At 40.2% G+C, this 25,711-nt stretch overlaps 2 protein-coding genes across 3 annotated transcripts in view; both read left to right on the forward strand.

The window, feature by feature from the left end:
* The first annotated feature begins 729 nt into the window (after positions 1–729).
* Positions 730–4,942, forward strand: olfml1 (olfactomedin-like 1). The gene is made up of 8 exons (XM_028408249.1): positions 730–1,201; positions 2,357–2,460; positions 2,532–2,722; positions 2,883–2,986; positions 3,223–3,414; positions 4,027–4,207; positions 4,337–4,496; positions 4,598–4,942. The coding sequence occupies exons 1-8, from the start codon at positions 1,070–1,072 to the stop codon at positions 4,752–4,754; spliced, it is 1,221 nt and encodes a 406-aa protein (XP_028264050.1). The 5' UTR covers positions 730–1,069; the 3' UTR covers positions 4,755–4,942.
* A 300-nt stretch (positions 4,943–5,242) lies between these two features.
* LOC114437593 (TBC1 domain family member 10B) overlaps positions 5,243–25,711 on the forward strand; it is a 41,574-nt gene continuing 21,105 nt past the window's right edge. For both annotated transcript variants that reach the window (XM_028408387.1, XM_028408388.1), the window contains exons 1-10: positions 5,243–5,462; positions 5,965–6,052; positions 6,126–6,233; positions 6,642–6,831; positions 6,916–7,041; positions 7,673–7,796; positions 7,910–7,979; positions 9,056–9,170; positions 9,309–9,426; positions 12,537–12,649. In XM_028408387.1, the coding sequence (XP_028264188.1) occupies positions 5,320–5,462; positions 5,965–6,052; positions 6,126–6,233; positions 6,642–6,831; positions 6,916–7,041; positions 7,673–7,796; positions 7,910–7,979; positions 9,056–9,170; positions 9,309–9,426; positions 12,537–12,649 (1,195 nt within the window). In that variant the 5' untranslated portion in view covers positions 5,243–5,319. The remainder of the gene's footprint in view (positions 5,463–5,964; positions 6,053–6,125; positions 6,234–6,641; positions 6,832–6,915; positions 7,042–7,672; positions 7,797–7,909; positions 7,980–9,055; positions 9,171–9,308; positions 9,427–12,536; positions 12,650–25,711) is intronic.

A 25,711-nucleotide genomic window follows, 5' to 3' on the forward strand; every position in this document is an offset into this window, starting at 1 on the left:
GGTTAAAAAGTTGAAGTTTAAAGCAGAGTTCTGTGATTTCTATGTGACAGATCTAGAGTTCCAACATCATCTTACAACCAGATGTTGCCCAGGAAACAGTCCCGGGTAGCTCTAAAAAGCACCAGATAGAGATAAAAGGTGCCAACAAGCATGATGCTAACCAAGAATTATCCGTAATGGCAGTGACAGCTTTTGGACCAAAAACAGTCAGAATGTCATCTGGATCACCAGGACTGGTATCCATCCATGAGATCACTCACTCATCTGGCATTCCTCTCCCTTTAAAATGTTTGACAAGTATTATTTATGGGATCTGTTACTGGCCTTATGCTCTACTATAGTATTATGAGCAAATTACAAGGCAACTGTGTAATAATTGCTTTTTGGGATGAAAGCTGTAATCCATCCCACTGTAAAATAACACAATGGCCATGTGTGGACTGGGTGTTATGGGTAAATAAGCTGTTACAGTGTATTTCTCACACAGGATGGTGAAGAACTGAACTTTGCTCTGTGAAACTGAGGACGTGTCAGTGGGCCATCTGGAGAGTATTAGAACAAAAAAGTGCTGGGTTGACCAATGGGGTATGAACTGTCTTGGTTATTTCTAGTACTGGCTGTCTCTCTTTTTCTCCCCCCTCCTCTATTGGTTTTTTCTCCTCTCATTCCTCAGATGTTGAGGGGAAGTGTGGGCGAGAGACAGGCAGAGAGACTGACAGAGAGAGAGAGAGAGAGAGAGAGAGAGAGAGAGAGAGAGAGGGAGGCTGGGAGGGATAGTGGGTGAGGCTCATTTGGATCCAAAACCCACTGGAGCAACAACTGATTAGGCAGAAAGTTCTGGAGCAGCAACTCTAACAGGATTAAAACTTAGTGAACAAACTGTGCAGGAGGAATAACAGCTTTCCAACAAGACTGTAGTTACAGTGACTGAAGCCATATGGAGAGATCGTTTTGTCTCTTTTAGAGGGTTATACGCTGCTGGAACGCTCCAAGAGTACGGGAAAAGGTCTCATTATCACTGACAGGGCAAAAATATTAAAGTCGTTACTGCGCTGAGTTATTGTAAGGCATGCTGGAAATGTCAAGCCCTGCGGTTCCCCTCTTTCTTTTTTTTCTGACTCTAGGTTCAGTCCAGAGTCAGAGTTCATCCCAGGATGCTTTTATACTCCAGTATCTGGAGAGGAGACTTACTCAGATGGAGGTAAGTTGTTGCTATTTCATATCATGCATCCCCCAGGAGGGCAGTGTATTCTACTGTGTTGTCCTGCTGATATATTCATAGCATTAGACCTTAAAGTGGCCTTTAAAAAGAAAAGAGTGAAAATGTGACATGTTTACACCCTGCAGAGATCATCTGGCTTCAATGTTTTTGGCATCTGTCTGCCAGGTCTCCTGTTATGGACATCTGGATGAGCCAACAGAAAATATTTCTTTTCTGGCAAATAGATGATTAATACAGACTGCTGTGATTGAATGTAGACCTATAATGCTAAAACACAGGGCCCAATATCATTCTTACTGCAACATACCAACATCAGCTTAACATTAGCTTTTGAATCATTGCCACTGGGCATGTCTACAGACTGTAAATGCAGATGGATGAACTGCCTTGTGATGTAACCCTGAGTGTGTCATCTTGTATATATATACATCTATTATAATCTATAGATGTGTAGTATAAAAGTAAAAAGTGATGTAAATTGAAGTGGTGAACACCAGTAGTGACCTAAAAGTGAAATATATAGTTTGGTTCATCGAAACCTTCAAATTACAAGTCTGAAAAGGATGTCTACATAGGTTGGACTAAACCCTCTGTAATTTCGTCTTGTAATTTTCCCTCAATTAGAATGAAATGAAACTTGGCAGAGATAATGTCCACAAGCTTATAGCTACAGCTTGATATAACTCTTAACTCACACAGAACCAGAGGCATACTAACTACTACTTACACATCTGAGCAAATCTCCAAGGTGTTCCCTTGAACACCTTTTACATTATTTACATTAGTAAACACGTGTTATTTACATGTTTACAAGACCTGCTCTAAATATAAATTTGACATGCGCTGTATTCATATAGCCACAAGAGGGAACCAGATGTGTGAACAATGGTTCCCCTAATAGCCCAAAACATTTTTATATGGGGGTCAATGTGGATTGAGTGGATTATATTAAAAGTGAAAGAACATTTTAATATGGAAGTCAATGTGGATTGACTCACCATCAGAATCTGTCTCAAGTGGCCATTTGAAAAACTGCAGTTGCAAAACTCCTGACAAAGTTAAGTTACACGTCCTTTGTTAAAGATTTTTGCTGTTTTCCTGCTTTAATTGTGTCTTCAATTTCTTTCAAATCAGGAGCGTCTCAATCAGTGTGAACAGAACACAGTGACTGCCACCCAGAAAACCTATGACCTCTCCTCTGAAATCAGAGGTTATCTGTCCACACTCACTGTTCTCAGGTAGGTCTGAAGTGTTACTGTAAAACTACATTACCTTTATATACATGAATGAACGGAATATGTTTTTGCAGGTCAGAGGTGAAGAACCAGGTGGACAGTGTGTCTGCACGAGTGGAGCGAGTGGAGCGAGAGCTGGAATATTTGGAAAACAAAATTCCCAACCAGCCTGACATTGAGATGGAGGAGGCGCTGCTGGAACAGCAGATAAAGGCTGCAGAACTGGACCAGCTGAAAAAGAAAGCCACACTCAAAGTGGACAATGGTAGGAAGTGTGTGCACGTGTGTCTGTGTGAGCCAGAATAAGTAAAATAAAGGAACATTGAAAGTGAAAGAAGAGATATACAGATTACAAACAGAGAAACAAACTGTACTGGTGTAGTTTGTCCAACAGAAACATTCTGTCTTCTCTCCAACATCTCCAGACTGCAGCACAACTCTGAGTCAAATCAAGTCTCTGAAGATTGTGAAAAAGGCAGGAGACACCTATGGGACCTGGTTCAAGGACCCCTCTGAAGGATCAGCTAATGTCTGTTGTTTACAGTAGAGAAAGAGCTTTTTTATTTCTGTATTTATCTTCCTCTCAGTGAGGAGCTGGTTGACTGCTGACCTTTTACTGTTCATCAAATTTACCCCTTACTTATGTTTTTTTTTATATGATTAATGATTTTTTGATATTTGAGCTGATCAATTCTGTTGGATTTTAAGATCGAACTTGTCAATAGAATCTACCCCTCACGCCTCTGCTGGTTGTTACTTACTTAGGTCTACCTGCTGAGTGGAATCCGTAACAACACTGTGCTCCAGTACTCCTCTCTGCAAAGCTTCACAGAGAGGACATCTGCCCCTCCGGAAAAGGTGCTGCAGCTGCCTTTCCAATGGCAGGGATCAGGTCATGTGGTTTACAATGGATTCCTCTATTGCCACAAGGCCGATACACCCAACGAAATACTGAAGGTATGTCACTGCTCAGTTGCAGATTTGCACCCTGTTTGTACAAAAGGGGTTAAATTAAACCGGTAAGGTTCACATATCCAGTTACTGTCTGTAGCATCTGGCTCGCCTGTTTGCGGCTGACTTTGAGTTGAGTTGAACCGCTTTGCTGTACAGCTTAGTCATCAGGGAGCTGGTTATGTCCCAATCCTTTGCTTCACTGTGTTAGCTGAGGTCACTGAGCTAACATTGCCAGAAGAAACAAGTTTGTTCCAGTGAAGCTAATTTTAAACTGTATACTTTGGAGTATTGCTACAGTTTACTTCAAAAAAGACAGAAAGGGACAGAAACTAGTGGACGGACTGCCATGAAATTCTGAAAGAACTCCCATAAATCTCTAATGCTAATTTTTTGAGCCAGTCATCAAAGTTATTATGTTAAATATTTCAAAAATATCCATGTTAGCCATTGGAAACTGGAATTAGCAATTAAACTAAAAGCAACATTGCAGCAGGCTCACAGTGCTTCAGACATGACCGAAGATTTACCCTGCTAAATGCATCTCGCACCTACAACCAATAAACCCATGAAACAGAACAATTAACCATTTATTATTTCTTCTTGTATCACCTGAAGGTAGACATGTTGAATGGCTCAGTAGCGGACAGCACGCTTCTTCCAGGAGCAGGTCGTCTGCCCGTTTACAGCCTGAATCCTAACACCTACCTGGACATGGCTGTTGATGAACTTGGTCTCTGGGTCATCCATGCAGACCCTGAATATGGAGGAAACCTGGTCATCACCAAACTGGATAAAGGTACGATACCAGCCCAGCAAATAGATGCAGTACTGTGGGGTTAAAATACCACAAGGGAGGTGTCCTCAAGTCTTACCTCTCTAGTGTCATTCAAGACTTATGCGCTTTGTTTGTTTGTCTGTATATCAGGAACTTTAGCTGTAGAATATACCTGGGATACACAGTGTAGAAGCCGTGATGCTGAGGGAGCCTTCATAATATGTGGGACCCTCTATGTGGTCTACAACACACGCTACGGAGGGCGCTCCACTGTTCAGTGTCTCTACGACATCCATGACACCATCCACAGGTTGGCACACATACACACACACAGACAGACATAAATGCAGTTCATTTCTCAAGTAAATCCAGGCACAAAAAAAAACTAAACTGATTTTTTTTTTTGGACAGCGAAGAGAGTCCTGTGATATTCTTCCCAAAGCGTTACACAAGCCACAGCAGCATCCACTACCACCCCGGGGACAAACAGCTGTATGCCTGGGACGACGGTTATCAGACAATATACAAAGTGGAGACACGCAGGAGTGACAGAGTCACAGCGGAATAATGATGAGATCATAATGTATTATCCTGTATCATTACTTCACGTTTTCTTGCCATTTTATAATCTTTTCACAAAAAAGTGTTCCTTTGCTGGCAATGGATGCTGCCTTTATCACTGTGAATGTCCAACCAAAGATCTCCGTATGTAGACTTTATACTTTGTACTACAATAATAAAGAGCATTAAAGTGGAGTTTGTATGTTTATTACATTTTCTTCTTGCACACCACTGGGGAAAAATGTCGACAGAAAAAAGTCATTCTGATTCTGCAGCCATAATCCATAAGTTTAATTTAAGTTCTTTAAGTTAAGTTCTTTATTATTATTATTATTATTATTGGTTCGTTGTTACTTTCACATTATTGCTGTAACAGTGGCTGAGTTTGTCATTTGAGGGATGTTCAATAAAGTTTGGAGAAAAAAAAACTTTCAAACATGATGACGTAAGAAAAGGGGCTGGTCCAAGAGAGAATATTGGGTTTGCCCGCGGCAGCTCCACTGGTCATTGTTGACCGCTTTAATACAATAATACGACCCAACTTTGTTCAAGACAAAGTGTCTCTTTTAACTATGAGGAGAAGAAGCAGTAGTAATGCCAACAGGAGAAGTTCAACTATTAGACGGCGCAGTGAGAAACTGCGTTTTGATGAGTTCGGCTTCGCTGTCGCTAAAAGAAAGGACCAAAAACTTCATCACCGATGTCATGATTACAGGTGCGGGACAGGTTACCCATGAGCTCGTACGCACTAGCCACGCGCTGTTTAGCTTGCTAATGAATTTAAATTTGGTTAGTTAAGAACTCTTAACTTTCAAGTTAGTGTCTAATTTCTGTGTTTTTATTCTTTTCATTCAGTTAACGATACAAATGTAAGTAAACATGTATATGAGGTACTGTTAGTCTTCACGCTTGCTGCTCTGTTTTGTTGTTTTTAGAAGGTTAGCTTACTGGGATTAAGATAGCATTATATGAAAAAGGGCATTTCTAACATATTGGTTAATGAATTAAAAATTATGGGCTTGTATAAGTAGCCTTTTCGTAATTTTCCTGGTCACATAAAATAGTTAAAACCACAATAAAAACTGAGTTTGAGACCCAGACAGCATCGATATGTATTCCTCCACATCCACCCTCTTATTCATATATCAAACTCTGAAAGCCTAGTACAGAAACTGATGAATCAGTCCAAGCTCACCATGTTGTGTTGTCTTTGTAAGCTACCCCCAGCTGAGCTCAGTGAGGGTGAAAGAACTGTGTGAGCTGCTCAGCTACTGGAATGGAGCCAGTTTTATCTGCAAGAGTCAGGTGAGACGGTGTTGTTAATAACCTCCTGGTTTGGCGTTTTCTCCACACCGACTGTGACTGACTGTGTTTTCAGATTGAGCGGTTTATCAGGATGGGTATTCCTCCAAGCCTGCGGGGCAGAGTGTGGAAGTGCCTTCTCAGCATTGACACTCTGAGGGAAAATAACAACTTCAACTACCAGGTAACATACAATGAAAAGAACCACCTGTGTTGTCCTGATTTTGTATACTGCAGCAGTGACTTTCTTTCTATTTTATGTAACCATCTATTTTATTATTTTTAACACAAACTAGGTGGATCAAAAAGTATTTAATTAGTAGTAATCTACATAATCTAACACATTCTGCTAATTGTGCTAAGATATTAGATTGATCAGAAAAAATATACTAGATATAAGCCAGAATCTTTTTTGGATTGTTTTTTGTTTTCAAACGATTTAATTAGAAGAATGTTGCACCAGTGATTACCCAGCAGATGTCAGTATTTGCTTGTATTCAGTTTTTGAATTTTCATGGGGGTTCAGTGCTTCTGCACATGAGTTTTTTTTAAAAAAAAGACCAGATGATTTTTTTTTCTCTTTCTTTAATAGACCTGCTTGTCTGAAGTGCGAGGGCCTCTGGTGGACTTGGGAGTCAGTGAGTACGGCATTTTGTCTGCTATCGCCACACTAAGTGAAACCCAGAACGATCTGGATTTAAACCATCAACAGTCCTCCAGCTGCAAGTCCAGTTACTCCATAGATGACATCGCACTGTTTAGACAGATCGCCCTGGACCTGCGTGAGTTCAAACAAAGCAACAAGACTGAGTACAGACGAATTGAATCAGTCCTTCACAATGTTTTAAACATGATTACTTCCATAGAGCGTTCTTTTCCGAGCCACCGGAGTCTGATGGGAGACAGCCCAGAAGCTATCGAGGGTCAAGCTAAGCTCTTCAGGGTCCTCATCGCCTATGCTAAATACAACCCACACATTGGATACAGCCAAGGTAAATAAACTCTTTGTCTTTTCCAACATATTATTTTTTCTGGCCCTGCACTACATTTTCAGCAAATAAGAGCTAATGTGTGTTCCTTCCTAGAGGTAGTTATTAGTTTGTTTCATAGATCAGTCGCAATCAGATCATAGATATCAGTTTTCGATGGATATTGCTGCAGTACATAAAGTGACCACTTGATGGCAGTAAAATACCAGTAACACTGTCAACATTGTTTTCTGCTTAAACATTATATATATATATATATATATATATATATATTTTTTAATTACAATATAGTGTGATTATTCACATTAGTTTCACAGATTTGCAAATTGGATGAAAGCTTCTTAATACGTTTTAATTTTTTAATCTAATTATGCATCATGATTTTCTTTCTTTTGTTTTTTTCTCATTTTAAACAATAGTGACATCAAGCACAGCTATGCTTAAGCTCTACAAAGTGTATCAAGGCCACCATTTGGGCCATTTTACAGACATGTCTGTTTGAGAAGACATGAAATTTATTTGTACACTAAACACATACTTTATCTAGTCACATTTACTTTGAAGTGCAATCGTAATGATGTTTTATACAGTGTCTTGTTTTATCCAGGTGTGTGTGTGTGTGTGTGTTAAACAGGAATGTCCTACATAGCTGCAGTCCTGCTGATGCAGTTGGGAGAGGAAGAAGCCTTCTGGGCTCTGTCGGCCTTGCTAGATAAACCCAAATATCTGGCTGAACTGTTTGACCTCAGCCTCACCAAGTAAGAATGAGGGTAGAAAAGAATAAAAGAGTCAACCTACATTTGCCCCTCAAACTTATTTCTTTTGTGAACTGCTACAAATCTGAACTGTTCTGTCTTTTTTGTTTAATCAGAATCCAACATCAGGTGATGGTCTTTGAGCAGTTCCTGAAACACAGAAAGCCTCGACTCTCCCAGCACATGGTAAGTGCTTCTGGATTTTCATTTTAACTCTGTGTTTGTACAATAAACAGCTGAGTGATACTCATTCATTCTCATAAATTGGTAAAAAAAAAAATGATCAGCTTATGGGCATATGCAAACGGGGGGCCTTTGTTTTTGCTGGTTTTATTTTGCTCTTTTCTGGAAAAAAACACAGTGACAAGAAAGATGTTACAGTGTGTGTGTACAGTACACTTTTGTGTTTGAGGCCAGGTGTAGGCAAGTGATGAGTAGTTCATTTGTAGGGGAGAGGTCGCTGACATGCATCCATCATCGACTGGGCCTCTTCTGCCATTTAGTGTATTGGCTCTGTTTTGTCATTGTAGAAACATGTGTTTTCACAGAGGGGTATTTTCTCTACATGTATTTATCCAAACTATAGACATGCAAAACTTTTTTTGCACAGATGTGTTATTGAGCGGTTGTCACATTATTATTATTATTATTATTATTATTATTATTATTATTATTATTATTATTTTATATATATTTGAACGGTAGTGTATATTATATTTTTTTAGACACCTTTGTATACACATAATACTTCACAATTTTCAGTCTAGTGCATATTTTAATGCATTCACTGCTGCACTTTTTGTGCTGCATTAGTGTCTTTGTGTACTCTTAAGTCGACTCAGCAGGTCTGAAGAGAGCTGCACTTTGGAACTGAAACACATACGCACACACTCACCACAGGGGTTTATTGTCGGCACAATAGTTTTTCCTCTCATGGAAAAAGCCTATTAGAAATCAGAGGTGAGCATTTCCATTGTAATAGAGCTGTTCAGCAGATTTAAGGCAGGTGAACTATAAACAGATTTTTGTGCTTGTGATATACATTAACTTTACCTATTTACATATAGAAACCATCCAGCCTGGTACAAGAATGATATATTTAAAGAACAAGTAAAAGCTTTAAACTAACAGTACAGGATATAACTGATGTGCATGTTGTGTAGTTGGTAAAGTTTTTTTCAACAGAAATTGGCTGTGAAAGTCATGAATACATTTTTTGGATAATGCAAAATCAACCAACATTTTCCCCAACATCCCTGCAGGAGACAGTGGGAGTTCTCTCAGTCCACTTTGTGATGCCATGGTTTCTTACTCTCTTTACTTCCCTGCCCTGCTGGGACTCAGTCCTGGCTGTCTGGGATCTCATCATCCTGCATGGTGTGTACACACACTCACACACACACACAAATACATGCTTGTGAAAAAAATTATAATAATTATAATATAATTATAAATGATGTATCCTTACATCTGCATTTACAGATAATGAGAGCAGTTTTTGTTTTGTGTCCTCAGGCCTGTCAGCTATATTCCGTACTGCTCTGACCATCATTGACCTTTTGGAGCCTCGACTGATGGACCTGCATGATGAAGGAGCAATCTTACCCCTGCTGTTGAGAGTACCTGTTGAGTTGTAAGTAAATCTACAAAGTACAGCACTATACATGGGTTTAGGTTATGATTTAATACATTTATCCATTTCTTTCCTCTTCCATAAGATGATGTCTGAGTCCTGCATGCATAATGTTTTTTCCCAGACCACCCTCATGGATGTGTTAAAAGCAACGGGTCCTAATAAAGAATGTGCAGCATAGTTCTCAGAGCTCAGTTTTTAGGATGGATCCTAAATAAAACCCCAGGCAGCTCATGAATATCAGTCCGCCCTTCAAGAGTGGACATATTTTGACATTGAGCATTCCAAGAGAGTGTCATTGTTTTGCTGTGGTTGTTTTTGTGCACGTTTGGTGTATACATCCTTTTTACTAAATTAGTTTCTTCAATAGCCGCCCATGCTGCTTTCAATCAGAGCCCTGTGTGTCTCTCACTATGTTGAATATAAAACGTCACATGCCGGCAGACATGTTTTGTTGACATGGAGCTGTAGTTATGGCAACTCAGCAGGGTCACCGGGTTTGTGTATACAGCCAGTGTGTGTCTGAGATGGAGTGGCACACAGTGATTATTGAAGCCTAGTTTATCATATTTGTTTTAATAGATAAGCTTCCTTTTGCTGCTTCAATTTTACCCTCCTATGTGCCTCTAATTGTAGAAAAGCTCCCAATGTTTGGACGTAAGGTTGTTTACCTTGGACAAAGATCTGTAGGTTGACCCTGAAAATGGAGGCTGCAGAGCCAAGTTGTTTTCATATACAAGCTGTGTCACAGGCAGTGATAAAGCACTTTATCATGAGCAAGAGTGGGAGGAGGAGTCCTAATGAACCAGTGACTTGCATTTTTGATTTGTTATCGTGTCACTTGTAACATTTAATAGCTTTCATGATGTTTTAAATGTTACATGAACATAAATGGAACGTTTTGGCCTACGTGCGGACCTCCTCTGCTGCTTGTACATGCATGCATCAAGGGCAGCACTGACAGACTCGTTTTGTTCTAGCTGTGGTGTTCAGTGGGCATGCTGCCATCACATCACATTGAGAAGTCCTTGTTGGCTGCTTGGCTTCATTATGAAAGCTTGGTCAGAAGTCAACACTAAGTGGTCCGGCTGTCTCCCATGGCAGGATCTCTTTACACTGGGAAGATACTGCTGAAGAAAGAGGGGGGGGGAGCAAGAGAGTGAGGGAAGGGGGAGAAAGAAGATGAATGGAGATTCAGAGAGATGGTACACTAGTTTGGGTGAGTTGGGGGGAGTGCAAGGCAAGATCTTCAGCCTCTCTTAATTTTCTTCAAGGATCTCAGCTCTTTTACTCACTGTGATTGGTATAAATAGGTGTTGTCATGCATCCAGATAGGCCACTCTGATTAATGATTGGTTGAGAGGCTCATCCATCTCATGTGACTGTGTGTCTGCACTGGGCTGTCAGTCAGCTGTCACTTCAGTCATAGGCTTCAACAATGACTCCCAGCACAGCCTACATCACTAGTCAAAGAGCAGCTTCTGTCTGTTTCTGTTTTTCTAACATGACACTGCCGTCTCTTCTCCCTTTGCATCATCTCAACTTTTGCTGACAGTATTGACTTCCTGAGTTTTCTGGCACTTCTTTTTTACTTATACTCTGTTTTTATTATTAAATAATAGTAACTGAAGTGCTGTTATAGTAAACAGCAACATAGAAGCTTCTACACAATGTCCTTCCTTCCTTCCTCCTAACCTTCACTACCCCTCCGACTCATTCATCTCTTTCTTTCAGTGGCTGCTTTTCACAGTGTCTCCTTCAGTGTCCATATCTCTAGTGCCCAGTCCTGTCTCTCTCTCTCCCTCCTACTCACTCCCCATACACACTCTTCTTATGGCCTCCACTAGTCAAATCTCTTTCTCTTTTGTTTACGCCCTCCTTCGCAATAGTCAATTCCCATAAACCTCCCTGGGCTGTCCCTCCTCCCCTGTGTTCTCATTTTCTTTTCTTCGCCCCCTTTCCTCTTCTATGCCTTCTTTCATTCGTCTATTTATCCGCATTGACACATTGACACCCCCGTTCAGCTAGAGGGGTTGACACATCATTTGTTTACTTCAGTGACGAGCCTGGCTTCAGTAAAGTCTCTGCTTCACTCTTCCCTTGTCCTTTAACCCCCTAAAATTTGTCAGATGTATTCACACCAAAGGTCTCGCCTTCCTGCTTATGTTGATCATTCTTTTTTACATTTTATAGAATATAAATGTGAAGAATATGAAATGTAAAGAAGCTAAGCTAAGGCTTAGCTCAAAGTCCACATCTTTTCTGTTTCACTCAGGCTTTTCTCTAAGAAACTCAATACAGAAAATTGCTTTGGGATAGTCAGAGTTGGAGCCCTATCCGTTTTAACATCTTGTAATAGGACACTACCTCTAAACACACATCAGAGCCTTGACAGATCTAGTCAATCAAAGAAACACAATAGGATAATGTGTGATGTGGTAAACACCTGTTGCACAATCAAGTGCACAGACTAATTCAAGCAAAAATATCTCTGCATTTACCACTTCTACCATCTGTAAATTAAGAAGAAACAAAGAGGGAAGTTGTTGCTTACAGTTGAGAAATTGCAACCCAGTGGGCACCATTTATTACCCACATTTATTTTAACAACACCTTATATCATACATCTGTTACACATCACCATTTGTGATTTGCTTGCTCTTTAGATGAGCTGATATAAGCCTGAATCTGTGAAAACTCTAAGAACACATAAATCATCCATCTTTTTTCCAGTTCATTCAATTCTCATCTTCTCATAAGCAGTCCATCAGCTTCTCTCTAACCATTTGTCATTCTGTAATGGATTAGATGGCTGAGTCCTGTGATCTATGCCAATTCTAGCTTTGTGATACACACTTGTTTTTTTAAAGATTGACAAGATCTAAAGTTCTGTCAGGTCTAATAAAAAATGTATAAAAACGCATGGGTTGGAATTATATACAGATGCACAGTGTTCATACATTCAGATTTGCAGGTATTTTGCGATGAACTGGGCGTTTTGTAACCTGCCAGCACTCTGCTTTCATGTTTCTTCAAAAGTCGAACACTTGTTATCTGACAGGTTGGGTCTCATCTCTGTATGACTTACCTGTTTGCACTTCCATTTGCAGGGCCCAGTATCCTGTGTTGGTTCCTGCCCTGTGGAATACTGAGGTCCAAGACTGGGAGCTTAAATGTATGAACAACCTGGTCCTGGATGAGAGCCAACATGGACCCAAAGCAGGTACGATACGCACACGTGCATATATGTACACACAAGGCATTTGCACTCAAACAGAGGCTTATAATGCAGACAGACACTGGGGACCACTCCACAAACAGTTACTCAAACTCTGGTAACCCATTCAGCCTACATCACTTAACCTCCAGTGGCACACATACCGATCCTGTTACACACATCCACACACACTTTTTGTTCTTGGTTCTCTGTGTATGGTGGTTGAGCCTTGGGGAAGACATCCCAAGCTTGTTTCTGAGAATGCTGTTACAAAAGGGAGAAACAGTCGCTCCTTGTTCACCTCCTGTTTTCTCTGGTTTACAACTTGATAAATGTTGACTTGCCTTTTAGGATGTCTTTGCCTCCCATTCATTGCTCTTTGCCTTTCCCTGTGTAGTCCACTCCTGATACTACAACAATGACTCTTTCAAAGGTTTGCAAGTGTGAACATTTTAAAATTATCTGTATTTATCAGTAATGAACCAAAAAATCAGATTTTTACACAAATCCTTGAAGTGCACAAGATTTCCTTAGTTTCAAGGAGTTTGTTAATTATGACATAAATAATAAGAATAATGAGGGAGGGTTAAGAGAACTAGTAAAGTCCTTTAAAGGTGCTAACACTGTTTGATTTTTGATAAGTTAATGACAGAAAAATGACTTAACCTAGACTTGAATAAAGCATTAGTATAGCTTTATTCTGTATATTTTCTTTCTTTCTCCTGAAAACAAAGTATTCCCTTTCCTTCAGTCTCCAAAAGACTGATGACAAAGTATGTGCTGCTTGTGTGTGTGCATGCAAAGTCTGTTCGTGTGTGTAGTATAACTGAACAGATCAAAGGAGCTTATTTCTTTTGAAGGTTGTTCAGATATCATCTCCACAAGATCTGGAAACCCCTCAGCACTGAAGTCTAATCTTTACAAAAGACAGACAGATTGGAATGCAAGGCTCTTGTGGTTGTATGTACGTGTGTGTCCATGGCTGTGATTGTGCACACATGCTTGTGTCTGTGTGTCCAATCCTGAGACTCAAAAAGACTAAGACATGAGTCACATGTTGGTGGCTGCAGGGCTGTTTTTCAGTGTAGCTGAAACGGAAAGAAAAGAAGAAAGGCAAAAGAAAGTGTGTGTGTGTTTGAAAGAAAGTGTGTGTAAAGAATTGGTTGTGTAATCGAGAAAGTGTTTGCAAAAAGGCTGAAGAATCTGAGAGAGCATGAGAAGTTTCCTTTCAGGGAAATTGGAAGCCACAAAGCGTGTGTTATGGAGGGGATAATCAATCACCCTGCGCTTGTGTGTGAGCCCACCTGTGTGTGTGTGTGTGTTAGTCAGGATGAGTCATCCTTATTTGCTGGCCTGTCAGACTGTCTAGCCCTCAAGACAGCAGGGGAAAATGAGCTGATTCACTCTCTGCCTTCTCAGTGCAAACTGACATTGTGTGTCTCTTTAACACTTTCACGCTCTCGGTTACTGACACCTACTATCATCACAATGTTGGTACAAATGTTCAGGATCTACACTCTTGAAATAAAGGACATCTTTTTATTTACAACATGCTGTTCACAGACTGCTGTGGGAAAGCACTTCTGTTGATGATGCATCAGATTCTTGAGATTACAAGCACATCTACTTTACCTTGCTCCAAGCACCCAAATTCATTCTGCAACATAGCCCCGAAACATAGTACAAACGACTTGAACTTGTGAGAACATGTCTTATAATACCAGCTTAATATCTATCAGTAATTGATCATCATCACTTTATTAAGAGTATCAGAGAGCTTGTACAGTATGTATATTGTAGTGTATAGATTTTCTTCAGTATTTATGTGGCAATTATATATATTTATATATATATATATGGCAAGTATATAGTTTCTGGAATATCAGGATGCATTTTGTACAAAAAGGATTGCTGATATGTTAAAGGAGAAAAAGCACAGCTTAAGAAAAAGAATTGGCTGCATTCTATTTAACTGCTTTGGAGTCAGAATGCTGGTCTTATACATGCAGTTTTTAGCTTGAATTAAACAGACATTCGATCTAATCCAATATCCACACATTGTTATGTTAAGTAGCCAAGATCAGATAGATCCTCACCTCCTGTGGAATTGAAACTTGTCCCCATAATGTTTGTTGTTCTCTCTTTTTGCTATGGATGCAGCTGGAATAATCTTGGAATAATCAGTTGCTCCATAATGGATTCTTAACTCATTTTTTAAGTCCTTTTTTGTGTAAAAAGACCCTCTTAAACCACTGCTGCTGCATCAACTTATATCTCTGTAACCGATCCATAAAGTTAATATAAAGAGCAGGGCTCTAGAGTGCGACCTAATTTATATCTGAGGTCGCACTGGTGCGACCAGCTGTTAGAGGGAGACACATTCTCCGCGACTCTTAAGTCTCCCTGTGGTCCAACAAAAGACACACATCAGGCTCACATCAGGCCAACAGTCCCTGATGTCATTATTTTAAACAATAGAAACTGTGTATGCTGTTTTGTAATATGTTACATCTTACACAGCAAACAAAATAACATCTTAGCATTCAGGTGACAGATCAGAAAATGTTATCTGAATATACAGCATACATTTAAAACATTCAGCAACTGTGTGGTTGTGATAACTGAACAACAGGCACGTTATTGACTCTACTGTGCAGGTGAGATCTGATCATATGAGGCAGGTCTGGTTTAGGAGCAGCAGACATCAGTAAAATGTCAGGTAGACTAGGTGGGAGTCATTTAGTGCTGATCTCAAAGGGTCTGTAATTTAATGTTTACACAGTTTTGCAGTGCATGCCAACGAGACGCAAAAATGTAATGACGTGCCTTACGACAGATGCGTACTGAATGACGGAGTCAGTTTGAGAGTGCCGAGTCTCACTGTACAACTGACAGTTTAACAACAGAGGACGTTAACAAGCAAAGATGGACTGCTCTGCTGCACCAGTAAAACATCACAGTTTATCACAGACAGTCTGCTCACACGACACAAACTACTTCATGGTCAATGTTCGCATTTCTGGAGAGTTGCTTTTATCCAGCCGCCGGTAAAAAGGCCCGAGGCCAGGACGCAGCCTCCCCGTGCAGCAGGGAGCAATGAGCGTCCCTCTTCCTCTCCATCATGTCGCTTTAACTTCTCTAATGGCTCTAGCATCGCTCCCTGCTGCCCGGTGCGGGCAGGAGCGGGCAGCAGGGAGCGACACGATGGACAGGGAGAGGGACGCTCCGCTCCACTCTCCTGAGCTCCTGGAGCCCCCCAGTACTCCGGCACGTTCCCCAGAGAGGGACGCTCAATGCTGTACGGCGAGGTTGCTCTCTGGCCGGGCAGCCCGCTCCCATGCACCCCGTCCATGAATTCTAAAAGGGCTACTATAATAATAACAATATTTCGTGCGCACGTTATACATAATTCATGGCCACAATTTATTTCTTTTTTACCATGTCACAGAGGGTCTCCGTAGTTTTGGAGAACTTCACTTGTGCAGTACAGACTGTCTCTGATAGCAGGTTGTATGCAGAAGCATGTGTAGTCTCGTAGTGAATTGTGTCGAAGTGCTGAACCGGTGTTTTGCACCTTCCGACCCCTCTGCGTAGCTGGAACCAACAACCAGGCCCTGCAGCACCGCGTGACGCACCACGATGCAGACAGAGAAAGTGATAATGTATTCTCAGAGAATTCTCAGAGAATCATGATGCAAACGTTACACAATAAGTTAAAAACAAAAATAAGAATTGCCTGTTGATTTTGTATGATTTATGATTGTATGATATGTTTGGCTGGCGGGCCAAAAATAACACATTTTAAGATAGAAGCCGCGGGCCATAGAAAATGCGACCACAGGCCGCAGTTTGGACACCGCTGGTCTAAACAAATCAGAGACAGTGAAGGGCGGGACCCCGCGTGTGCGTGTTTACATTTGCAGTCAGACCGAGACCGTCTGCCAAAAATCCAGAATAAGAAGAACACGGACATATGCTGCGCAGAGCTGATGCTGTGTGCTAAAGCTTGTTCCATACTCCATGAGTACAGAGAGATCTGTTACCCGAGGTGACGAGAACAAGAAAGTTTGTTTCGGCCCGGACTTTTGTGTGTACAACTCCTCATACGGCCCCCTCACTTCAGCGCGCAGCACGCGAACACACAGACACACATTTCGCTGCTGAACAGCAGAAACCGCAGTTTAGGTGAAGATTTGTTGCTACTATGCAGGTTTAGCTGTTGACCTGAATGAGTGACGCTAACGAGTCGGTAATGTTCAAATAGGGGGCGTGACGTGCTCGTAGCATTATAACAGATTGAACAACAGGTTCATGAAGGCTGATTCACTCTGACTGACAGCAGTCAGCTGGTTTTAAGGAGTTATAGAACATGGTTAAATGACGAACGCCCATTTAAAAAGTATTGTTATTATCCTGCTATAGTGGAGCATTGTCTGCCAGTATGATATCTGCATACAGCTAAACTGTTCATCCTGTAACAGACAGAAGAAAAGTCCGTCAGCTGGAGCTCAGCTTTAGAAAGAGAGGAGACAGGAGAAACTGAGGCAGAGAGGTGAGGAAGATGAGAGAAGAGATACTGTAGCTGCATTAGAAATATGTTGGAAGAAAACAAAATATATATCTCAATCTCAGCTATTAAACAAATAATGGTGTATATAATTTTAATCATTTTTAATTTACATTGCCAGATAGATAAGTGAGGAGCGACAGCCAGAAAATACAGAGAGAAAGCAAACAGGGAAATGAAGAGTGCTGTATTAACTTTGAATCTTCATTATGGATTTCTGACAGGCAGACTTGTTGGCTAGTTTGTCCATAATTTGAATGAGTACTATTAAAGAAAAAGTTAGGCGCACCAGTGCAAAAAGTTAGTCTATAGAGCCCTGAAGAGACACATGAGCCTGTCTTCCTTCTACAAGTGACTGAAAAGTGATTTTGTCCATTGTCCTCATACGTTTAAGTGTTGAACGACGTTGTTGTGAAGTGAACAGCTGTGACAGTTGGGTCTCTGGGGACTGTCCAATAGCAGGCTGAGTCAGCATTAAAGAACAAAATTGAAGTGACCTCAGATTATGCTGAGTCAGGCTGAGAACACATAGACGTGTCCTTCAGTTCCTCTGCAGACTACTTGCTTATTGTAATACTCTTGTTTTTTTTGGTACCTTTTTCATGCCCTTTACACCTTCCCTTTCTCCTCCATGCTCTTCTCTACTGCAAAATTATTCTCCTTTTTATTCATCTCTGCCCTTTTCACATCTTTCCTCTCTGGCTATTCTATAGCTTTTCTTCATTTTTTTTCCATTTTTGTATTTTTTTTACTTGATTCCCCTGGTGTACTAGCAGATGCCCAGAGTCCTGTTCTCCTCAGCAGGCTCCCATGATACCGACACTGCTCTCTTCCTGTCTGCCTGCTGCTCGAGTCTTAGTGAAATGACTCAGCATTCATTTTGCTCAGTGCCCCTGAACAACCTCTACAGCTACACTGCTGTCAGTCACAGGCTCTGATGCAATGTTAGCAAATCATTCAATCCAAAATCGATGTTGAGGGTAATTTTGTTTTTGCAAATGTGAATTGAATCGTGATTATAGAGGAGCATGAAAATCTATTTTTTCATCCACAACTATATTTGGAAAACACGTACTAAACATCCACCTTACTAATAATTTAGACAGCTAGCTTGCATTAGCTGCCTGACTGATGGGATCTGACAAATCACACTGTTAAATCAACACCGATCGCTCTTAGCAGAGTGATACAAGAGTCTCTGTTGGCAAACACAGATCCAGAACCTAGATCAGTGAGCAGTGATCAGTGGCAGATGCAAATCAAAAGAGTAATGTAAAGGCCAAAGAACATAAGCTGAAAAATGTCTATTCACAATATCATTTACGCCTATTTTTAGTGTCGCACATTTATTTTGAGGAGACACGGAGTGGCCACAGGGACAACTTGGCAGCAAGGCTAAATGATGATGCTGTGTCCAGCTCTCTCAGTGAATCAGTGGTAATAATTCATTTCACAGTCACTCAGGTTGGCTTTAGCCAGCTGTCACTTTTAGTTTTTTGCCTAGAGTAAGTTACTCATTTTTACTGAAATACCCATTTAAATTAATCAGATTTACCCCCCACCCTTACCGTAGGTCTGGTAAATCTGTTCTGACCTTTAAAAAATAAGATCTTAAGTCAGAGTGATATTTATTTAAGACCTAAATTTGCCAAAAAAAATAGGTTTTGCTTGTGGGTGTGTTTCTTTAACTGTCTTACACCATGAACTCTATGCCCATCTGTTCTCTAAGTCTCCTTTTCATCCTGTCGTTCACACCATTTTTGACGTCTGTCCATCTGTTATTTTGCTCCCGCAGACTCGCTGCAGTGGTTTATGGATATTTGTGTGTGTTGCAGGACTGCATCAGAATCATAACTTGACCAGCATCAATTCTCTTTCTGATTACTTTCTTTGTTTATGATAAATGATTCAGGCACTGAATTCTGACTTTGTATTTCTCATCTTACATGCTTTATTTTTTGCTAGAGACACTTAAAACAATGGAGGTTATAGTCAAATATTTGTTTCACAAATTATACAGATGGATGGGACATCATGCCCTTAGGTTTGATGGATTTAAAAAAGAGGCAGATTGTCTCTTTGGTACAAGCAAGGTCAGGTTAAAATCAAGGGTCAAAATAAATTGCCTGCAGTGACCACACACGCAAACAAACAGATTACAAGAGAGGTGATAAAGGGTGTTTCAAGGGTCAGAATGTGCAGTTTATGACCCATTGAAGCCTAAGGGTGTTCTTCTTGCCACACTACTTTTGGCTGTCTAAGGGTTTGTCCTGACAGGCTTACAAACACACAGGTCAAAGGTGACTGGCACAAAAATAGAGCATCCAAAATAAAAAGCTTTTTTAAGCTCAGCTTCTAGTCTTTACCACTTCCCAAGAGCTTATTAATAGAACTTTTTTAAGACTGGATTTAGTGAAGTAAAAATTCAACAGTATTCTGACCAGTATTCTCTGTTTCAGTTCTAACCAAAGCTCAAACAGTAAAGTAGAAAATGTTTCCAATGGTAGTTAGTAGGTGTTTTGTTGTTTTTTGTAAGTCCTGACTGATTTAGAGGTCAAATGAAGGCCATAGGATCTGGGTCGTCTTTATTGGTCTTGTAGTCTTAGGCCACTGTTGAGGCTGGATTGCATCTATTAGTCCAGGTACAGTAGGTCACCTTTCTAACCTCTTAGCCTGCCTATGACCCTTTAGGTTTGGCCTGCTCTCTAGTAAGCTTTGCCCTTTGTACGAGTTTCCTGTAATCTCCCCTGCCTTCTCACTTGTTTCTGCTACTTGAAGTGGAATGCCACCTGCTCAGTCAGCCCCAGGCTGACCTGCTCCCACCATTAAACACTTATCTTGTGAGTAGGACCTCTGCCATTTAAACTTATGCACTAAAGGACAAGCACATTGTAGCTGTGTTTCCATTGCATAATCCTGCAAAACAACAAATTGGCCTCTTCTTCACTCCATATATATAGCATTGTCTTGTATGGCATCCAGCAAGAAAGGGGGAGCAGGGCGGGTTTATGTAGATCTACTTTGCACAACACTGCAGGGGACCTAATTATAACTTCTTTTTGAACAACTTAGTAACACTGACCCAGATATTAAGGTCTAGGTTCAGCTCAATGTTGACTGGAAAGTTGCAGGACCTGAGCCAGTGCCAGTGATATTATCTGTTGTCTACATGCGTATAGCGCACAGTGGGGGCCTGTCTGTGCCAGACTTGCTATAAAAATACTCCGATTGCTCCAGGTGAAGGGAGGCACCTCAGGATAGCTGGAATGTAAGGAGCACTGTTTGAGAATATTTCTGCTACATATAAAAAGCATTTGAATGTATGCCCGATGCGAATCAACCAGATTATTACTGCTGTATTTACCACAGCACTTACATTTCTGTGATAACTAAACACATTTTTAATTGACTTTTCTCTTGTTACTTGATGATTGGCTTTATGTATGTATTGAGATTACAAAAAGACTGTTTTTGTGTTAATTATATGGTATAAGTGATCAAAAACCATACATTTTTGTAGCTGGTGAATCTCTGCAGTAAAAGACAATGCTTTTCATGTCCTTTCCTCTCCTCATTAAATTAAAACCAGCCAGCTGGTTATGCAAGCTTTGCACATAGTCCTTAATTAGAAAAAATAATGAGCAATATCAATTATTTGTGATGTGCTTATAAATGTGTTAAATACTGGCATTAGAAGTGCTGGTAGGAGAGGTGAATAGGAATTCCGAAGCTAAACTTTTTTTTTTTTAGAAAAATTAAAGTATCTGTTCAGATCCTTCAAAGCCCCTGAATACTTTCCTGTAGGATTAAACCCTGAAGGTTTTCCTTCCTGCTTACTTTACCGCTGCGTGTGTGCCTGCTCACATACCCCTTCACTGAGCACCTCCGTTTACCCTCTTCTGCTTTTACACCCTGTGGAGCCCCTGTAGCTGTTCTAGAGCCTGTGTATCACTGTATAATTGAAGTAAAAGGAGAAGCTGTGGGCGAGATGAGTTTGTATCTGGGCAAGCAAGAGAGGGAGCAAGACACACTGCTGTGTTCATGCATGCGAGTAAAGCATCTTTGTTTATCTTCTGAACTGGAACAGAGGGCTCAGACTCAAGCTGAGGATCTTAATAATTAATGGATTGTCTTAATTGTGTTTATTTCCGTTAAAATCTGGGGCATAATTTGTTAAAGAGGTTGTGATGATTTGCATATACTTAAATTTGGGTCGTCTTTTACATGCCAAATGAGGCAAAAGAGAGAGATTTTTTTTCCTCTCTTTTAAATGTGGGCAAGGCGGTAAATGACTAAAAGAATGGCACAAGAACGTGTCACACTTTGACAATGTTTATTTTGACGTTTAATGTAGGGGGAAAAAAGAAATCAAAGAAAAAGACTAGAACAAAAGAAGAGTTGCAAACTTTCTGTGCAAAGTTATTTTATTGGGCCATTTTATTGAATATGATCGAAATTGGATCATCTGTAGAAGCTCTGAGGTAAATACACACTGCAAAAATTGGTAGCGTACACACAAGGACACATTCAACACATTCGACACAAAGAAATTGCAGAACTGAAGGGTGATCACTGACTCAAAGAACATTCAGTTGGGTTTAGCCATCATCGTAAAATAACACAAAAACGTATTAAACTTGTGGAGTTAAATTAGAGGCTACAGACTTTGTTTAGCTGTTTCGTTATGATAGTTTTGGCAGCTGTAATTACAGGTTGGAAAGAGGACTGTTTTGGGTCTTTTCTTGTCCTGCCGCTGTTAATACCTCTTTATGTTTCCATCATGTGCTTCTTTACCACCAATCTCTTTCTTGCTATCTGAAGAACATTAAAACACTGTCTTTGCCAACATTTGCTTATTGCTCATGTACCCCAGCCTCTGGAGTTCTTGTTGGACCTTTGCTCTTCGGGAATGAACTTTGACCTTGCAGTAGGCCTTAAGGCGCATCAAGAGGCAGGCTTTGAATGACAGGGTGTGGTAGGGGTCAAAACTCACAGGTCAGTGGAGATCAGGGGCGAACAGGCCCACTCCATTCCATTATAATCTAATGTGTTCTCTCTCCGCTTTGTCTCTTGCTGCTTCTACTTGTTTTGTTTTCTATAATAACAAATAAAGACAAATAATAACAAATAAAAAATTATATCACTTGATTTAGGGGCCAGTAGCAACAGCGAGAACAGTTACAAGAATGATAACTCTTTGATTGGATGGTTTGTCTGAAAAAATACGATAGAACTGCAAACCCATAGGGTTTTAATATACTGAGCCTTGTCTCATAACCATGGAGTAACCATGATCTAAATTGCTGCACACTGTGCAAAAAAGGTTTTCACGCAGCCACAGCTGGTTATCTCATTGAGGATTTCAGCTGTTCCTGCAGTTCCTCACCTCACAGCTCATTATGGTGTCTTTTCCACTTTTACTCAACATTTAAAACTGATCTGTTGTCAAAAAATGATGCATCCCTAACTTTCACCGGTCGTATTTCTCACCAACAAGACTTGGAGCCCTAGTTCCTCCTTCCTTCTCGTAACCCCTATGCCTGAATTCAGCGTCATTCCAACATGAACTCTCATGCTCTTTTTTCAATCTATCTTCAGTAGCAGCATCTTGTGCCAGTACTGATATGCTGGGGGACTAAAGTCCTTACTTATGTCCATCTCTGAACTTCTGTACTCCCCCATCAACCTCACCATGCCCCCCTCAATCATCTTTCCTTCATCTCACATCACCTTTGTCTTTACTTTTATTTTTTTCCTTCCTCCCCCTTTCTCCTTCCCACACTCCCTCCCTGCACCGTCTGTTCTCCCACTCAGTCCCTGTTGTGACCTCCAAACCTTTAAGCCATTGATTTACCAGCTCACTAAAGGGACTTTTCATTTCTTTGAGCTTTGTGTGCATTAGTGTCTGAATCTGTGCTTGTGCAGTAGGGTTGGGTGGTATTAAGGTATACCGGCGGGGCACACAAATCAAATATTAAACATATTTTATTTGATGCCTTGTGTGTGGTTGAAGCTTCAGTTTTACTTCAGTAGTATGGTATTCACGTATACAGGGGTAAAATGTGGAGGGAGTTTGACGTGTCAAAATTTGAATACCAGACCTTGTGTTTTTCTCCGATTGTCATCAGACACAATGTTGACTGCAGCATGTATTTTCAACCCCCAATTAATACCACACTCCTCAGGGAGCTTTTCCTCTCTGTCAGTTTCACGCATGCAACACACACAAAAACAAACCGCAAGGATATTTGTATTGCTTTCTGCTTGCTGATTAATGAGGACATTCAGTCTGTAAGATGAGATGTTGATCCCCTTTGGTTCTGAAGTATTATAACTTATTATTCTTAACCCAGACTGTCGTGACAAATACAAATGTGAGTGTAAGGTTCGACTATGATGCTGCTCATATGTGTTTGCTTTAAGGGATTACCTGAGGACATGGATATTTACAACCGGTTTGAACAAAAGGGTTTAAAATTGTTGGAATAATGAGCGATGATTGAGTGGTTGTGTGTCGTGAGGCTAGATTAGATATCAAAAACAACTGCTGGATTTAAGACTGAAGTCTATGATGGAAAGTAAACAGGCTGAGCCGTTGCTTTGACTAAAGGACATACGGCTGAATTTAGTTACTTTTGATATAATACCATGTTTTGTCTGTGTATAAATTTTATTTTAAAGATACATTTTATTGCATACATTTTTTAGTTTACAGTTTTTGTATTATAGTTACCTGCATTTCAGCAAAATTACCTAAATGTCTCATGTTTTGCATGTATTCCAGTTCCTTATATTTTTGTGACCCAAATAAAACCTGCCAGGAGCTTATAAATACATACTTATCCTCCCCAGTGCAACTAGAGTTATGACTGAACTTATAATCAGCCGTTATGTGACAAAAGTTCTGTGACTTATTGGCTGTCCTGCAGGTTTTCTACAGTTGATGTGCAGAGTAGAGTGAAAACTGGTTTTGTAGAAGCTATAAAAATGCAAATACTTCAATATCCTTCATTCCACTTTTGTTAACACCTGCAGGCACTTGAAAATATACATGGAGACATACTAGTTGAGTTTGAGTTCCAACTACTTTCTTTTTCTGTAGAGGTAAAGAGTGGAGTTATTTAGTCCTGCAAAAAGAACTGGATAGGGAATGAAGGAGCTGGAGGTCCTTCAAAAGTGTGATGAGAAGGTATTAAGGTATTCATTAGAGCTGTAGCAAACATGGTCACTAGAAAGCTCATAGTCATGATAAAAAGGTTGTGATTGTGATTGTCAATCTCAGTTTAAAATAGCAATGGATCCAACTAGTGAAGTATTTACAGTTGACCCCAGTCCTGCCACTATAAACATTAGTACGGTAAATATATATCAATCCACGGCTGAAAGTCCCTGACAAAAACACCATTTATGTCACTTTCAGTAAAGTTTGCCATGTCTACAGTGTCCAGACTTTTTTGGGAATAAAAAACACACTATATAACACAAGCCATGTGTTTTAATGATAATATACAACTTGGACTAATTTATGATTGTTTTATTATTAACTGGTGTATTGGAAGAGATATAATGGATGCATGGTGTAATTTTTATTGAATGTTACTCTAATACTGTTCTTTCTATTGCTTTGTCTGTCCCATGTGTGTCTGTATTTTGCTTGCATTCTCTTGGCTCTATCCCTGACCGTGTTCAGCTTTGTGTTTCTTTAACCTCTTTATCTGTTTTCCTCCTCCTGTTGGCCTCTTACCTTTCTCTTGTGCAACGTTTAATTATTTCTTGCTATGACAGCAAGAAAGAAGAGGGAAACGCAAACACAGAAGAACAAAAAAACAGCTAGTTTGTATGAAAAGCTCACATAGACTGACTGTTTCAACTATCAGAATAGGTGCTGCCATTGTCCCAATAAAAAAATGTTTCTAAGAGTGCATCTTGACAGATACCAGAAAATCCATGACATGTTAAAGAAAGGTGAAAAATGTAGTCAAATAGTGCAGAAAGGGTTTCTTTTGTGAGTAGTGATTGAGGGGGGGGGGGGGTGTTTTTCTCTTGAAGTGGACCATGGCCTCTCTGTGGAAATCCCCTTCCTCTCATTTATAATCTCTGACTTCATAGTTTATCTGTGTCCTCATTTGTCTTCCTACTGTTTTTCTTCCCCTCATGTTCACCTTTGTCTTTGTCTCCCTTTCTCAGTAAAGACTAGTCCACTATAGTCTAATAAATACACATATGACAACCCAAAATATACTGAGGCACGAATCCAAACATGAATGCTTAAGAAACAGTTCATTTAGGCCACTCTATAACTGTCTGCTGTTTCTTCATTGTAATGCCCCTACTACTCCCCCCTACCTCTGTTCAACCTCTCTGAGTTTGGGGAATCAGAAGTGGGCAGCTGAGGGCTTTAAACCATATACAGCTTTGATGTTAGCGATGAGCATGACAGATAAAATTACTATACACCTCCAGCCTGCATCTTTAAGTGTTTGAATAAATCCTGTTAAGCC

This window comes from Parambassis ranga, chromosome 6 (assembly GCF_900634625.1).
Source record: "Parambassis ranga chromosome 6, fParRan2.1, whole genome shotgun sequence".
NCBI classification, from domain to species: domain Eukaryota; kingdom Metazoa; phylum Chordata; class Actinopteri; family Ambassidae; genus Parambassis; species Parambassis ranga.

Excerpts from the sequence above, each read along its gene's own strand:
- olfml1 (XM_028408249.1), top strand. The coding sequence starts at position 1,070 with ATGCTGGAAATGTCAAGCCCTGCGGTTCCCCTCTTTCTTTTTTTTCTG. Across the intron at positions 2,461-2,531 it reads TCCACACTCACTGTTCTCAG|GTCAGAGGTGAAGAACCAGG; the intron begins GTAGGTCTGAAG and ends ATGTTTTTGCAG. Across the intron at positions 2,987-3,222 it reads CCTCTGAAGGATCAGCTAAT|GTCTACCTGCTGAGTGGAAT; the intron begins GTCTGTTGTTTA and ends TTACTTACTTAG.